At 45.0% G+C, this 17,665-nt stretch overlaps 2 protein-coding genes and 1 pseudogene across 3 annotated transcripts; 2 read left to right on the top strand and 1 right to left on the bottom strand.

Annotated features, from left to right (window-relative positions):
• Nucleotides 1-3,670: 3,670 nt before the first annotated feature.
• LOC133889617 (G-type lectin S-receptor-like serine/threonine-protein kinase At1g34300) lies at nt 3,671-5,115 on the top strand (annotated as a pseudogene).
• A 2,099-nt stretch (nt 5,116-7,214) lies between these two features.
• On the top strand, nt 7,215-15,165 carry LOC133888193 (protein KAKU4). Of its 2 annotated transcripts, none has more exons than XM_062328343.1 (11): nt 7,215-7,589; nt 8,653-8,752; nt 9,256-9,613; nt 9,741-9,914; nt 10,437-10,641; nt 10,769-10,833; nt 11,293-11,374; nt 11,528-11,564; nt 12,205-12,296; nt 14,573-14,648; nt 14,731-15,165. In XM_062328343.1, the coding sequence occupies exons 1-11, from the start codon at nt 7,295-7,297 to the stop codon at nt 14,981-14,983; spliced, it is 1,737 nt and encodes a 578-aa protein (XP_062184327.1). In that variant the 5' UTR covers nt 7,215-7,294; the 3' UTR covers nt 14,984-15,165. The 2 variants fall into 2 exon arrangements, with proteins under 2 accessions (XP_062184327.1, XP_062184326.1); XM_062328342.1 differs by having other exon boundaries at nt 7,217-7,589; nt 10,757-10,833.
• Nucleotides 15,166-16,124: 959 nt separating this feature from the next.
• On the bottom strand, nt 16,125-17,326 carry LOC133888939 (ethylene-responsive transcription factor ERF003-like). Its single transcript, XM_062329339.1, has 2 exons — nt 17,002-17,326; nt 16,125-16,810 (listed from the first exon to the last, which is right to left on the bottom strand). The coding sequence occupies exons 1-2, from the start codon at nt 17,079-17,081 to the stop codon at nt 16,408-16,410; spliced, it is 483 nt and encodes a 160-aa protein (XP_062185323.1). The 5' UTR covers nt 17,082-17,326; the 3' UTR covers nt 16,125-16,407.
• Between the last annotated feature and the right edge of the window lie 339 nt (nt 17,327-17,665).

A 17,665-nucleotide genomic window follows, 5' to 3' on the forward strand; every position in this document is an offset into this window, starting at 1 on the left:
CGTAATTTTTAAAAACCACATGGTCTAATATGCAAAATCAGAGCCTCGGGATAATTTTTAGAACAACCGAGGCCTAAATGCAAAAAATAAAAGGATTGCGCTCAATTAAAGAAAAACCTGAGGAGCTAAAAGCGAATTTTTAGTTTTTTCTTTTATTTTCTCTATTTCCCTGGTTTTCCTTCCTTCGTTGAGTTGTCTGCTAGCTTGGGTTGGTCCTATCCATTTGGCCCACACGCCTTCTATTCAAGGGATAGCTTAGGTTTTCAAACCCTAGTCGTCACCAAGACCGACAGCCCAGTTGGGAGGCTTGGCTGCTAGAGGTGACACGGCGTCCATCGACCGGAGGATGGTGTCCTACGCTTTCGGCACAGCCCATCGGCCGATGCTCTGGCGTGGATGCGCTTCTGGCACAGCCAAGCGATGGTGGCGGTCGTCCCGACGGCCCGGCTTTGGGTGAAGGCACGTGGTCCGGGCAGCGATACGGCGCATGACGGTGTCGCTTCGGGTGGTGCAGTGGCGCAGTCGGGCGCAGGGTGGGCGGCGGCTTAGGCGCTTATGGGCGGTGGGGTAGTCCTCCAAGGGGTGCAGCGATGCCGCTTCGGGGGGCTTGTGCGTGGTGGATCGGGGCATCAACATGTCGGTTGGGCGCGAGGCGAGTGGTTGCCGGATTTGGGCAATTCGATCGTCGAAGCGTGGTGGTGCGGGAGAGGAGGCGCACTTTGGGTGGCGACTCGAGTGCGGCGAGGCCTAGGCGAGGTGATCGTGCTACGGGTAGTCCGACGAGGCGAAGTGCAGTGGCGCTGCTTTGGGCGGCGTCTTTATTTGTTTTCTCGATCTGTGGCGGTGGCCATCGATCCACCGCGTTCTGTGCAGGGGGACGGCTTCCAAATTTTGGCCGGCGGTATGGTGGCGGCTGTGGGTTCCACCAGTTCTACGTCGTGTTCACGCCGATGCATTTCATGCTGCTGTTCTGCTATGCTATTCATTGCGATGTGTTATTCATGCTACTATTCACATATTGTTTACACTTTTCACGTAGATATATAGATTTGAAGAAAAACAATAGTTGCAAGAATGGGTACCGAATCGATCGTACCTTTCAATTCTTATGAACATATTTGTGCCACGTAGGGCATATAGGCTAGGTCATGACCTGCCAGCTTAATGACGATGTTGATGCAATATAGATCGGTCGCGAGTAGATTCGTTCTGCTAGCTTGGTCTCCAGCAAAGATTCATGCTAATAATGTATTGAGGAACCAGTGCTACCAGATGTAGTCCAGCAATCTCTTGATAGAATAATTGTAAAAGGAGACACAGTATACGGAAAAAGTTTTCTCTTTATTAATCTGTGTTTATGATAAGGAATTATACCTCATATATATATATATAATGCTAAAAGTCAAAAAAATAAAATCCAATCTTTTAAAAGATCAGACGACCCAATTCGATTGTAAAACTACGTATTTCCGATCACAAGCGAACTCGATCGTAAGAGAGCGCCCTCCGCGCGCGCGTATTTGTAGGAACCGATTTGGAATTCGGATAGATAACAATTTAAGCCAGCCAATTGTTTGGATAAGACTCGTCCGTCCAGTTTCTCCGGGGATAAGTTTGAAAGTTTCCACGAGCAACACAAAGTTTGCCGCCATAAGTTTCTACACTCAAGGTCGTTTCAGGCTTTGGAATCAGGGCCGGAGCCATGAGCCACGGCAACAAAAACTGATTGCAATGGCTCCATATACGTCCAATTAGCAGCATCAAGTGCAGCGCTAGTGGACACTCTTTGCAAATGTAAATTTCGATTCGGTACGTGATCACTTTGCGCCATACTTCCACGTACGCTCAAGTCCACTTTATTTTTCCTCCAAGCTATGGGGGCAAAGCAACGGCATGTCCTTGTCAGTTGTCAACAAGCGAGCAGCAAGCAGTGGGATCCGACCCTACCGGTGCCGTTCCGCCGTCCATAGGTCCGTAGCATTTATTGCCAGTACAGTAGAACCGATGGAGATGGAAGATATTTTGGGCATCTTCAAACGCGCATCCTAAAGATGGGCTGGGTCTATATATTCATGGCATGCATAGGGTTTTTAGTTATACCTAGACGTCCTAAGCATTTTACAGGATTTTTAGCCTGGAGCATGGAGACTGTACTCTAGGAATTGAAAGATCATGTCAGTTTGTGGAAGGAGTGTGATGTGTATCGAAGATAAATCCACACAACTACTGATGGATAAAGAAATGAGCGATTTGCTCGTCTCAACCCTCCTAGTTTAGTGCCTGATTTTTCTTTTGTTTTCAAAGGCCTAGTTGCCTTTTGTATTTCGCCTATCTAGGCTTTTTTCTCTTACTTTCTGATATAAAATTGCAGCTTTTCTGTCCGTTTTGTTTGAAAAATATATTCATGGCATGCGAAAGAGAGGAGCTAAGGCCCAGTAAACCAAACGGAGAAAAGGTCTATTCGATCGGCTCTGGAAACCCAGCCAATTTATATCGTTGGGCCTAGCGTTCACAGACCCCGAAGTGGTACATGGACCGAAATAGGCTGTACTGGGCTTTGGGTTCCTTTTCATCAGAGAAGCAATTGCCTGTGCGCTCCTATGGAACGCGTCCAAGCGTCAGCATGATCTCACTCTTGGCCAAAGTAGGTGTCAGTTTCGATCATGAAACAGAAGTTTCCAAGGATCAGTGGCCGTTGCTGTCAGCTGAAATGAGACCATTTAATATCTCTTATTTTTTTTATCTTTAATAATTACTATATTACCTATATTCTATTATTCTTCTTCTCTCTTCGAACCCATATGTTAGTCTCTGTGAATAAGTGATAGCGAAGGAGAGAGTACTCAAATTTGAGGTACCTCTATCTTCTCCCCTATTGCTGTAGCAGTAAGAAACGAGAGCTACTGGAGACTTGCCACCTTCTCGATCGACAAAAGTGCTACAGTGATACCGACACAGTTTTTTATCGGAGTTGCTGGAATCAGCCTGACAACCAGAAGCCTCTGTTGGCGATTGGTGACTTGGTGAGAGCTCATACTTTCTCGAGAGATTTGCATAAATATAATCCAATTGTTTGCGCTTCGATGAAATACTTGCATATACAGTCCATACGGGCTAGACCCATTCGGGCAAAAAAAAAAAGCATACCTTTAGCTTTGCAGCCGTTCGTCGTAATTAAGCATGGAGTCCTGAAAAGAAGATCAAACACAGCGAACATATTATCAACACAAGCAAAGCTTCTCTTCATATAGCTTTGCTTGTTTGAAGCTGTTCTTGATTTGGTTCGTCAGTTATTTTCATAGTCCATTTACTTAATCGTCAACTATAGAATAGTTTTGGGGTTTTTTTTCACACCGGACCCCTTCTCGAAGTCTTCTCGAAGGCTTTTTGACGGGGTGCGAGACCGGGGACTCGAGCCTCCGACCGGTAACTTCATGTGTGAGCTTCTTCTATAATTGAGTAATTGATGGAGTGGGTTGGAATTGGAACTTTGATCGATTCAGAAACGAAATTTTGATGCACATCTCCTCCACTTCATGGGCATTAGATCTGGATTGTAGCTGCTTATCTAGTTTTGCCGAACTGTTTTTCATATCGAACTTGCTTAGTGTGACGTAATATGCCATGACGCAGACACTACACAAGCTTACAGCCCGGAAGCATCGCAGACATGGCGGGTGCTGTTGCAATTGCCAATTGGTATGCTTACACCGGCACAGTGTCACCTAAGAAAAGTTAACCCTTCTTGTTCTTGTTTCCCTGTGGTAACTAGCTAATTCGCTGTTGTGTTTCCTTTTTCAGTATCCTCAATCGCCGGAGCCGCAACAGTAGTAGTAATGATCGTTCTGATCAGACGGTGCCGCGTCGTCAGGAAGAAGATGAAGAAGAAGATCACAGCCAAAGTCACATCGGAGATAAATAGAATGAACTGCGAGATGCAAACCTGCAATGCGATTGAAGATGTGGTGATCGAGATCGGGCCGGTGCAGAAGTTCCTCAACGAAATACTCAATGCGAAGCCGATGCGGTTCAGCTCCGAACAGCTGGCGGCATGCACCCGGAACTACTCGTCGAGTTGGGGTCCGGCGGCTTCGGCGTGGCCTACAAGGGAGAGCTGCCCAACGGCCTGCTGGTGGCGGTGAAGGTGCTGAAGGTGTCCATGAACAAGAAGGTTCAGGAGGCGTTCATGGCGGAGATCGGAACCATCGGCCGGACGTACCACGTGCACCTCGTCCGGCTCTACGGCTTCTGCTTCGATAGGGACACAAAGGCGCTGGTCTACGAGTTCTTGGAGAACGGCTCACTCGAGAAGTACCTTTACGACGATGAGGAGGGCACGGCGAGGAGGCTGGAGTGGAGGACGCTGCACAGCATCGCCGTCGGCACGGCGAAGGGGATCCGGTATCTGCACGAGGAGTGCCAGCAGCGGCCAACAACCTCACAACCGACTTCACCCCGAAGGTGGCCGACTTCGGGCTGGCCCGGCTGGCAGAGCGGGAGAACACGCACATGTCGCTGACCGGAGGGCGCGGGACGCCCGGGTACGCCAAGCCGGAGCTGTGGATGGCACTGCCGGCGACGGAGAAGTGCGACGTGTACAGCTTCGGGATGGTGCTGTTCTACTGGGGCGGCGCCGGAACTACGACGCCTGCCACGGCGAGAGCCGGGAGTGGTTCTCGAGGTGGGTGTGGGAGAAGTACGAGCAGGGCGAGATGGAGTGCATTCTGCTCAACGCCGGGATCGGAGAGGCGGACAGGGAGAAGGCGGAGATGATGTGCAAGGTGGCGCTGTGGTGTGTGCAGTTCCAGCCGGCGGCGCGGCCGACGATGAGCAGCGTGGTGCGGATGTTGGAGGGGGAGATAGCCATCGTCCCGCCGGTGAACCCCTTCCACTACGTGATGGACAGCGGCGGCAGCTCAACTAGCTCGGGCCTGTGGAGCGGCACGTACCAGAGCAGCAGGGACACCGCCGGCAGAGACAGTGAGCTCTCAGTAAGCCCTGCTGGCAAGTCAACTGGCGCGATAATTGAAGATGCCAAGTCGACGAATGCGTCGATCAAATAGAGTTTGGACACATTTGTTATCGCACGAGGCACGGTGGAAGCACTATCGTCTTCTTTAAACCCCATCGGCAATGAGCAAAGGGTTGTCAAACATAAAATCACTGATTTTTCAGCCGTCTGTTCTCTATAAAACGCATATCAAAGATCATTGGATTTTATGGGTTGATTTGATGGTACTAAAAGTATCAGGCGGCATCATGAAACCATGCAAATTGCAAGACTGCAAGTTGTGTGATCGTAAGGCTCAATGCAGAGTTATGGTAGGCATGAGCTAATTTCCTCAATTAAAAATAGGGAAAATTTCTTATATGCCATTAGAACCTATACTCTCAGTTTATATGCCATCCAAAATTTATGTTTCCCTTCTCTGCTATTGAATTAGATTCACTATCCTTTCTATGCCACTCTTGTTACTCCCATTAGAAAACCTCACCGTTTTAGCGTTCAATCTTGTCGGATTTTCGTTCTAGTGGCCATTTTGCCCCTCTATTCAATGAAGATGTAGACCCATGTTTTAACTCCAAACCTCACTGGCTCACCACCCTCACCCAGTCACCTAACCGAACACAAGCCCAAATCGATCCACAAATCAAATCCCTAGTTCGATCCCCCTCACCCAACAGCAAAATCAGACCGTGTGTGTGAGAGAGAGAAGGGATGGAGCGCAACTAGTAACGGTGTCAGGAGTGGTGCAAGATGTGTCCTTAGGTCAATAGTTGCAAGCGGAGCACGCGACTAGGGTTGCGGCGTGAAGAGAGGAGTATGGGTTGGAGCAAGGAGGGAGGGCATTTGGTGGTGTGAGTAGGAGCATACCATGAAGGATGGATTGAGGCGGACACCGACCGGATTGAAGGGATGGCGGCGTTGGGGCCAAGCCCTACCTGTTCTTGGCTTCTAGCAGGGTAAGGACATTTTCCTTTGTTTTGATGAATTTTTGGGTTGTTAAGGTTTCATATAGGATGACTAGTAGGTTTTGATAGCAGGTTCATTCTGATATATGCAATTTCAAGAACTTTATCGATAAAATTTTGGATCAAATCCCTCCTAGATTTAATGAAATAGTGACTTTTGCTTACTATGATGCTGGCAACAAAAAATTCCCACAAATCAAAACAGACCGAGAACTGCTTGCAACGCTAAACATGTTGATAACAAGGTAGTTCGCATGTCGATGGAATACACTGACCTCAAAGAAGTTATGACCACACTAAAATTTTTGCCTAGTCCTGAGAAAAAGAGACATAATAATGTCGTAAAACAATATGAGAAACTTATCTCCCGTACACCTCATCTATAACTTGTTCATCTCCTACAGATATAAACCAGCCCACTCGTACTACATCAAGATACCCCACTCAGCCTATAACAAGCCAACCTAGCACAAGTGAATGCGAAATTTCAAAACAATGTATATATTTACAATTTTTGGATTTTAAAAATATAAAAATAGAAAATCCTTACAAAAGTGTGGCTAGTACTGGGCCACAACGCCGCCCACCACCGTATCAAACAATGCCCGGCCCAGAAGACAAAATACGTAAACCGTAGAGTACGCTAGCTAGCAATCCACGGTGTACGGCGGGACGGATCGGGACGGAACATTTTCCAGCCGCCACTCTCCCCTCGAGAAAACATTCCTTCACCCGCCGAAGCCTACCCTCCCACCATCCACGAGCCAATGCGTGCGGGCCATAGACCTATCCACTGCAACATTCGACCCGCATCTCATCGGTAAGCCCAACTTGTGGGCCCATCTCCCGTGGTAGGAGTATACCTGGACTCCGGTGGTCACCAGAAAACCATCCATGTACTCTGTCTCGCACAAAGGATTCACCAAACGAATCACAGACAACTGGGCCCATGCTAGCCAACCATGCGGTGGGCCCAGCACGTCATTCGAGGGTACGGTTGGTACCTCTGTTGATTGAGATTAGAAGTTAAAAGAGCGGTTCACAGACCAACCCGTTGGCCGCAAAGTTTGTCCCGTTTACTTCCACGTCACCCGGACTAGTAACGGTCGAGCCAACCAACCCTCTGCGAGTGGGTCCGGATCACGCAAGTGCAAGAACGGGACCCACATGTCATTGGGAAATCGCCTCCACTCTTCCCACTTGAGGCAGTGGACATAGCAGTTCGCGGCGTCCCTTCCAAAATCGCCTCAACTCCTCAAGCTACCGGTTCGAACTCACCTCGCCTCACGCTCTCTTCCTCCCCATCTCTCGGCCCCCTCCCATGGCGTCCCTCTTCGGGGCTCGCCGCCGGCGATCGCCGGAGGACGACGCTGAGGACGACAGATCCGGCAACGCAAGGGTCCAGCGCCGCCGCCTTTCGCCGGAGGAGGACGCGGTGTCGCCGGCGGAGGCCACGGCCGGGGCGACGACGGGGACTAGCCCCGGGTGGCTCTCCAGCTTCGTCTCCGGGGCGAGGAGGGTATTTTCTTCCGTCTTGTTGTTCTCCTCGCCCGAGGAGGCCGCTTCGGGGGAGGAGGATGACGACGACGGCGAAGACGGCAACGGCTTGAGCTCCGGTGAGTAATTTCTACTTCCTCTCTTCCACTCTCTCTCTCCCCAATTCCATGGTTAAGTTCAGCGAGCTGCTTGTCTATCTGACTGTGCTGGCATAGCTGCGAGTACTGGCGCTAGTTGCTGCTCTGCTTCGGCTTGGCAACCTAGGGTTTCGGTTTTGCTTGCTCAATTAGGCTAATAGCTTTCGAATTTTGTCCAATTCAGTTTCACTTTTGACTAAAGGGTGGGTTCGGACACCTTAAGTGCGTATAGGATTTTGGTAGAGTAAGAATTTCCGTAGGGGGCATTGGTAACAGACATGGATTTATTCGAAAACGCTGAATTACTCTATCTATGTTGTGCAATGAGAACATTAAATGGACTTAGGGGCTTCCACTTCGTACAAGTTAACGTATTGCATCTATCAACTGAAGTTTAATGCTTCAATATTATCACCAACCCATCTGTTACATGTCATAAGATGACGTCAGTCATTCATGGAGACAGAATTAACCAATAGATTTGATGACCTGGCATCACGCTAAGGTTTAGTTACATTCTGAAAATCAGGATAGGAGGAGCAGAGTCTTAATATTTTTTTTTTTTAGATTTTTGTTTCTGAACAAACCTCATTCAGGGAGCTTCAGGTACTTGGATGAAACTTTGAGTTCGTTTGTTTGGGTATTCTTCAGTATAAAATGTCTGTACCTCCTGTAGTTTACTTTTTTGTGAAGTGATTAGAGAATATCCTCAGTTTTGATGACAGTAATGTTGGTCTTGTTGGACAATCTTTTCAACCAATAAACCGACGGTAGAGGAGTAATGCATATTACTTTTTTCAGGCTCAAGCCATCATAAAAATACTTAAATTGATGCTTCGTTACAGGAAAAAATATTTTAATTATAAGCCTTGCTCACTATGTCATTGGATTGTTGCCTTTTCCTGTACCGTTAGCTGTTAAGTGTGTCCACACACCACTATAATGTGCTGTCCACATTCAAATGAAAATTCTCTATTGCAACCTGCGTCCATATGGGCCATTTTGCACTAAGTTATCAATGTGTTAATTTGAAGTACCCATGCAGATGAGAATGAGGATATTCATGACAATCGTGGAGCAATAGTTCGTTACAGCGAGTCAAAGCTTGCTATTGAGCAAATGGTTATGAAGGAAACATTTTCAAGGTAACCGGAATACTATTGTTCTTTTATATGTGTGCTAACATGTATAATGACCATGCAGCCTCTAATAGTTAAATGTAGTAGTAAAATTATTCTAGTTACATCTCATTTATCAAAACTGTGGATGGTGCATTTTCTTAGATGCATATGGCTTAAGGTTAACTTTTTTAATGCTTGTCTTGTGGACTTTTGCAATGAATTGTAATGGACATGCTTTAAAATTTGAGTTGGTGGAGGAACCAAAGCCATACTCGTATTGCATTGGATGATGTAGGGAGTAGGGGCACTCTTCAATATTGCAACGCTGATAAAACCTTGCACTGTAAAGCATTACACATGTAATGCCACCTAGGCCCTTACATAACTGCTATGCATACTATTTGTTGTCAAGATGTTGTGATTTTTATGTCTGATAGATCCATAAACATTTGGGCCTTGATTTCAAATAATATCCTTAGCGGGTACACTTTCCCTCTGATTTATCAGTGTTTCTTTTTTCTTTGCAGGGATGAATGTGATAAGATGGTAGAGCTAATAAAATCACGAGTTACAGATTCTACGTTTCCTGACGCTTGTGAGTATGGAACGCCAAGAGAAATCCCAACTAGGGATGCAGGCATTGGCCATGACTTCACAGGAGCGTGGCGCTCCTTGAGCCGTGATCGGAAGTTCCCTGAATCAGTTCCATTCTCTATTATGAGACCTGGTAGTTTTTCTCCTGGATCTCCGCTCCAAGCATCACCTGAGCTATGCACTGCAGCAATTACGGAAGCAAAGAAATGGTTGGAAGAGAAAAGGCAGGGACTAGGCTTAAAGCCTGAAGACAATGGACAATGCACGTTAAACAGTGATATGCTTAGTTCTGTGAGTATAAATAGCCTTTTCCTTCTAATTTATAAACCTTCATTTTTTTTTGGTGATTGACACAACTTGCTGTTAGTTTTGGTTGGTTAAATTGTTGCTTACCTTTATGGATTTACATCTCGTGCAGGGCCTCGACTCTGACATGGGTTCTCCAGTTGATTTAGCTAAATCATACATGCAGTCGTTACCTCCTTGGCAGTCCCCATACTCAGGCAGTCAGAAGTTTAACACATCACCCTCTGGTGGGGTACATATTTATGATGATGAAGGAAAATCCAAATACTCTATCTCATCATCAAAGGTAATGCGCGAAATTTTATGCTGGGTCATTGATGTAAATTTGGCAATGCATACTTATGTGCAGCCTAGGTTTTTATTGCAATACTTTTATCGTTCGTGATATATGGTTAGTTTCAGAAAATCTCATTCCCCTATAAGACTGATGAACTTCACATAACTTTTTATATAACTATCAGCACTTAAAGTACTGATGCATTGTTATATTTATCTGTATTCCATAATCTTCAGTGAGATATGAAGAAATTACTGCCAGGCACTTTTCATTGTATGACTATATGAATTTCTATGTTTGAATAAATTGCTGCATTGACTATGAACTGTAAAGATTCATAAGATTTCTGAGCAGAGAGGAACTGACTGAAGCTGGTAAAAAATCATGATAATATGGCAGGAAAACTGTGCAGTTATGTGTTGCAGACTTTTCTTTTCTTAAATCATTTTCACGCTCAACACCTGTCTGGTTAAATGCTGTCTAAGTTATGCTTGCCTATTCACTTCTAACCAAGTATCTTACCTTGTTAAGGTTACCATGAAGGAAGACTACCTTTCCAACTTTTGGGCAAACTTGGAGGAATCACGACGAGCTCGCATAGGATCATCTGGAGGTTATACAGATGCTTATAAATTCAGGCATTATGGTTCTACGTCCAGATTATTTGAGAATGATACCTCTATATTCTTATTGGGTACTGATGAGAAAGTTGGAGAGCCTGCCCAAACTAATAATGGTGAAACTTCTTTACACTCTTGGGCTTTTCTTGATATTTTCTACTGATGCTTCAGTCCCCATCACTTAATTGCACTTTTTCGTACCATGAATAACTATTGTTTAATTAACTATAGGTTCTAATAAAGGTGCAGCAACAGAACCAGTCACTGGGTGCTCCATACCTATCGCACCAACTGAAGATGGAAACAATGTGAGCAATTCATGATTTTTTATGTATGCTAGTGTTGCATTACTTGTATATTTGGTCTCAGTTTGACATATCTCAGTGCTTTTGTTGTCAGTAGCCACATGACCTACATAGCGAGTGGCGTATACATGTATTAATAGAGCATGTGATGCCTTAATCTGTTGAAAAGAGTAAATTATATCCTATGTGCATATGTACCTTTCTTGATACATTGTGCACTAAGCTGTTGCCCTAGCTGCTCCTGTTAACATAATATATGATAACTTGTATTGTCCCTACCTACATTTTCACTTTCTTCGATTTATAGTATAAATCCATTGGCTCTGTTTTGTTGACAATGAAGACAATAATGCTGAAAAATGTATTTGTTTGTAAAAATGTGCGCTCAAAACTTTTTCTGTAGTTTGTTTCACAAATCACAAGTATCATCTTTTATTTATCAGTGCATTTTGTTGTCCTAAGGGTATTGTTGAGCCTGTGGACCTTGCAAAGGACAATGGGAATGCACCTCAAGGATGCCATGCTGCCTCCGAAGTTCATCCCGGTAAGCTCTCCTTGTCCCATCCTTGACTATTGTCCCCTGGTTATCTGATGACATTCTGCCCAGTTTTTAACCATCTATTATTTCTGTGTAGTAATTATAGAAATTTGTCAATATCATGTTCTAATATCTTTTATTGTGGTACATATGGTGCAGATAAGGTAGCAGAGGGAAACGATATGTCTCTCACCAGGTCAGTTTTTGCATAGAAAAGGTTTATTGATTAAGTCACTTTTGCTGCAGTTGCAACATCATTTATAAGATTAGGTTGTGAGTAATAGATTATCACCAGCACAAAGTACTTTTAATATATGCTGAGCTGTAAATTCTTTACCTGCATATACTTCAACCTGAACTTACTTTAAGAAACTGATCTTGTATTTTGGTTCTGCAGAGATATTTCTATGTTAGGATCTAATTTTAGGCACTTTGTTTAAATACTTGATAATTTTTTTTACACAAGTTGTCAAGAGTTAACCTAAATGATGATGCTTGTATGGTTGCATGATCAATATCAGTCACGTCTTTCATCTTTTACTGTCCTTTATATTGAAAAGTTTTGCATTCATGAAGCAGTCTAATCCTCATCTCCATGATATATGCAAGGATTTGATAGTATTAGATAATTATATCACCATTCTGAATTATTGTATACTTAGGTTGTTTCTTTTTATCCTAAAGTAGTATCATTTATTCCATGAATTTGTTAAAGACCTCAAGTTATGTTTTGTCCTGTCTCAGTGTTTCTAAGATTGTTTCTTTTTATTCTAAAATAGTATCATTTATTCCATGAATTTGTTAAAGACCTCAAGTTATATTTTGTCCTGTCTCAGTGTTTCTAAGGATGCTACTGGCCACAGTGGAGATGTTAAAGTTCCCACTGCAGAACCGCAAATAGGGGAATCACATATCAACCCAGCTTCAGGTATGTAGGGATATCCCTTGCTGACATAGATCTTGACTGTAGTTTGGCTTTTACTCCATTCATTTCCTTTTGTTGAATCAGTTTGATTTTGTCTGGACTCTGGACTCCCATCATTTTTTTCTCTATTGTGTGAATGACCTGATATAGCTAGAGAAGTTTCCGAGTTTCAGCAGTTCTTTTTTTTTTGTGCCACATTTTTGCTTACTTCTGTTGTACAGTCTGGTCATCTTACTCATTTACAGATTCGTCACTTTTTGCCAGACTAGGGCAAACTATCAATACTTGTTTTCTGCTGATAATGGTCACAACCACTGAGTTGCATTAGGTTTTGCAACGCCAAAGTCCAGAAGTAACTGGCTAAATCAACCTTTACCATATTTCCTATCCAGCACCAGCATTTTATGAACCGATTGGTTTAGGCAACAATTTTAAGTGTCATTCATCAGTTATGATAGACGATTTCTGAGTTAGTTGGTACTTGCTGACCGCCCACAAATTGCCTAATTGTCCTGCTGGTTGCATAGCTGTAATAACTTCACCTGGCTAGAAGTCTTGTATTATAGTTAGATCATCCAGTTGATAGCAGGGGACCATTGGTCAAGAATCGTGAGAATACCTTGCCTGCAAGGCACAGGGAAAAACAGAATTAGTGTTGTCAACCAGTAAGTGCCAGTTTCACTTGGATTGTCATGTGTGGTACACCCTACACACACCGGTGTGAGGCGAAGGCCACCAAATGACCAGAGCCATCACACGAGCTGGGGCCGGTGCAGCCTAGGGCTGTTTGATATGCCTGGTTTCCCTTAAGAGGTAAATTAGTACATAAGACTGTTTGGTTTAAAAGGGGTTTTATTTTATCCTCAGTTCAGTTTGTTATGGTACTCCTTTATATAAGGGAAAATTATTATCAGGAAAGGGCAAGTAAGTTGCCTCTAATCTCCCCTCTCCCTTTCCCTACCCTATGTGCACTTCCCTCCCCCTGCATGCTATCTTCTTCTCCACCCTAAATTATCATCAAGAAAGAAATACCGACAGAAAACTTCTATTGACAACTCCCCAGCAACCGGGTTTAAATGGGTCTCACAACCATTGTGAGGCTTTATGGTTCTTGGAGTCCAGTGATAGCTTGAACAATGGTGTAAACCCCATCGTTCAAGATTTCCACACAAAATTTGGTTCATCCCGGCTAAATGATATGTTCACCAGATGAGGACCTCAAATGAACATGTGAACATGGACATTATCAGAAAATCAACATTATTATAGCAACGACACTTATAAATTTGAATCCATTTTCCCTCTTGTTGTGCGCATCAAACTCAAAAATCACAAGGAAATCAATCTGGATGTCGGCGTTGCAAACAAAACCTGCACATCATCTGTACACACAGAAGGCAACAAGACACAAACTCTCAAAAGAAAACTGAAGATTTCAGAAATTGCCCAGCACGGATCTGGGGCGACCCACCCAGATCTGACAGAAGACCAAAGGGCCAACGAGAATGATCAACGAGAAGCACTCAGATCATCCGCAGGCTTGGAGAAGCAACAAGAAGGACCAACAGGAGGAGGGAAAGCCATCAAGGAGCCACCAGGAAGCTAGAAATGCAGCCAGACGAGAGAGGCAAAGAGAGGAAGAGAGAGAGAGAGAGAGAGAGAGAGAGAGAGGTGGATAGGGGATTTGGTCTGGAGCCCTGGACGCAATGCCTAGTGTGAATGTGAACGGTGGCGAGTTGGCAGTGGTTTGGATTAGGGTTGGAGAATGGAGAACTGGAGACTTGGAGTGGGTATATATATATAGACGGGTAAACAGGTGTCACGGATATGGGTAAGCCTTATCCATATCTGTGCCTGTATATCTGTCGGGTAGCGATTTGCACCCACGAACGTGTCCACGGGCAACAAATAAGGAACAAACCTGACTCTATTAGGATATTTACCCGCGGGTAAACAGGTAAACGGGTAAAACTGCCATTCCTAGTCATACTGCTGTAAGTACGACGACTTCGTTAGGTATCTCAACCGCTTTTGGAGGCTGCTTGTTTGTGTCAGTTAAAGACTTGGAGTGCCAGTGTCTCATCTTTTGGTTAGTAAATAGCCTCTTTGGTCTGAACTCTGAAGGTTCTGCAACTGAAGTTACAGAAACCCACTGATACTTTTTTTCCCTGTCTTTTACCTTTATCTTAGTCTATTCATTGTTTTCTTTTGTGGTTATTTTGAAGCTAGTGCCTACTGCTATGCTTATGATGGTGTACTGGTTTTATTGAATTTTTCAGCGTTAAGACCAAAGGATGCAGGTCCCCCAATCCAGGCCAGCATGAATGGGTCGACGCATAAAACATCTGCCAACGGGTAACAAGACATGTGCATATTTTCTTTTACTTTTTTCTCTGGAATTTACATTTATTGAACTAAATGCTTCTTGGTAATGCAGCCTTCTGGATCAATCAAATGCCAACTCAGGGTTAGAATCTTCAGGCTTTGATAATCCCAGTTGCACTAACTCGAGCAGTGCTGTGCCACCCACGAGTAACGACTTGACCGAGTCTGCAGCTAATGCTGCAGATGTTGATTCTGTTGAGAATGGCACGGGAACGAAACCAGAAGAATTGGGAGGCTCGAGACCATCCTATGTTCGGCGAGGAAGGAAAAGGGTGGTGCGAGGCACTAGAGGAAGAGGGAAGTAGATGCATTTGCTGCACGATATTGTTGTATACTAATATTAACGGCCCAAAAGGGCAACATGATACCTAGGTTAATTAGAGTTAGTGTCGATTGGTTGTTTTCTCATACAAGGCATTGTGCATCAACACTTGTATCCATGTTGTGTTATTGTAGGCCTCATAGTGACCACGTTTCGTGATTAGAATTGCTTTGTGTTCCAAGTTTTCATAAGCTTGTGGGTAGTTTGTGCAGATGGAAGAACAATTGGTTGATTGTATTGTAGCAGTGACAAGTAGCAAGCGTTCTAGCCATCTAGGTGATTAGTGAATACGGTTGCCTTAGGAATGGTTGAGGACTGGTTCTGTGGTTCGAGCAGTGCTGGTTGTTGCATGCACCATTATCATGGTTACAGTTGCTTTCTGATATTTGTTTTCTCATTTTTATAGATCTAACTACTGACGCATGCCATGTTCATGTATGAGATGCCTCACCATTACCATGCACAACCCATTTTGTTCTGTAGCAGGCAACTTGTATGCATGGGCCAAATGCTGTACTTGTATCATGCTCGGCCTCGGAGAAACGAATCGCTCCTGGAGGGTTCCTTCATGACGTCTCGTTAACTGCTCTCCTTGACTGCTCATAGGAGCGAAGACTGAGAGTTCCGCTATTTGTCAGTTGCCTGCTTGTTTCTGAAGTTTCGCGATTTTAGTGGCAATTAGATTTGTGTCAAATCGAATAGGTAGAAGACGTGACTCATGCTTAAGAAAAATATAAATCGCCTTATATATAGCCATTGTCCCAGACTAGAAACGACAATCTGTCGGGTTCTAGCACGAAGAATTGAAGATGCATCTGATCGACCGAAAAGGCAACTAAAAGCGTGTAGACATACTAATTATTTTTATCATCTATTTTTATTATCTAATACTTATTTCATCGATTATTTCTCTTATCTAATACTTATTTCATCATCTATTTCGCTTATTTAATACTTATTTATTTATTGATTTTCTCATTTACTTTATAATTCTTTTATTTATTTTTTTAACACGAATTTTGATATAAATAAATCATTCTCATAGAGTATAGACTAGTAGAAATTTTCCGACCATGCGTCCCGTCATCTCTATACATGTACCTGAATTTGCTGTTTTGCCAGGAAAGATAAAGCGGCTAAAGCTCAGATACCAAAGAACCTAAACGACAAGGCCCGAACAAATTTCACATCACCAACCAAATCGAGACCCTTATCCTGAAAGATCCTTGGTCCCCTTCCCGCTCTGTACACGGCTCAATCCCACCGCAGGAAGGGTCCCAGCCTCCAGGTGCAAATGCAGCTCACGTTCCATTCCTCTGGACCCCTAATGGCTAATGCGCCTAACAAAACAACGCGGTAGATGACAACGACTGTATCAGCTAGCCGGCTAATCTGGCTGCTGGCCGGTCACCTAATCGCCGAGCTCGAACAGGCGGCGGCAGAGGAGGAGGAGGAGGGGTGTTGTATCTCCACGGAGCCGTAGTACGTGAGCTCCCTGATCATCTCCTCGATGTACTCGCCGTCGCCGCCGTGCTCAGCTTTCACGTCCTCGTGTTCCCGGCCGAGGCCGCTGCCGTCGACGCCTCCCGTTCTTGACGTGTTGGCGCCCTCTTGCACCGGCGCCGACGCCGTGCAGCATTTCTCCAGCTTCGCGCGCAGCGTCGGGGAGAGGGTGCCGCCCGAGCCGCCGATGCTGCTGGCAGGGAAGTTGGTGCGCGCAGCGGGCCCGCTCATCAGCCGCGCTGCCTCGTCGTACGCCCGCGCCGCGTCCTCCGCCGTCTCGTACGTGCCCAGCCAGATCCTCGTCTTCCTGCACCACCAACGGAGACACAATAAGACACGCATATGCAACCAGAACATCGTCTCTGCAGTAACGGGTTCACACGAATGCATGCCATGGCAGAAAGCATCAGCAGTAGATGAGCAGGCGGAGCTACTATTTCTGAGCACGGCCAAATTTAATGAAGCTATCAGTGCAGGGTTCTAAGGTTAGAGGTGTACAGCAGTGGGTGGCGGATTTCGGAGACCCAGGAGCCCCAGTGCCTCTGCCTCACTCCTCTGAACCTCTGCAGCTTCGGCATGGCGATGGCCTCTCACTGTCCGATACTCTGCTGGTGGCCACTTGATAGCAAGATATGAAAGCCTCAGGTGCTGGGCGCTTATATACTGCGCCCAAGGGCAGGGCTGCAAGAGATGGATGCTAGTTCATGCTACTGCAGGATAGCCAGATAGGTCGAAAGATATATCGACGCGATCCTGTTCGAGATCGACGCTTAAACTCGCGAGATGTGCTTACTAGCATCGCCATGTGGCATTGATCATGCATACACAAAGAGGCAAGTGTACAAACACAGGGTGACGAGGACGACAGCACACGGGCTTAATTGCTGCAGATAGATAGAGCAAGGTCGGTATGCAGTGAGACGCAATCTTGGTGCATGCACAGTTGCCCAGCACTGTCATCTGCTATGATCATTGCCAAGTCGGTAGCACCTGAATGGCGGCCATTGGTCCATGGACACGAAAATTTCATTAGGCCACGAGGACGTATGACTGTTTATTTATGATAAGATAAGTTTTGAAGGATAGATAAAAAAAATTATAAGATGAGTAAGAGAATCAATAGATAGATAAATATCCCATGAGAAAGATAGACAAACGAAGT

Source organism: Phragmites australis, chromosome 13, assembly GCF_958298935.1.
Source record: "Phragmites australis chromosome 13, lpPhrAust1.1, whole genome shotgun sequence".
NCBI lineage: Eukaryota > Viridiplantae > Streptophyta > Magnoliopsida > Poales > Poaceae > Phragmites > Phragmites australis.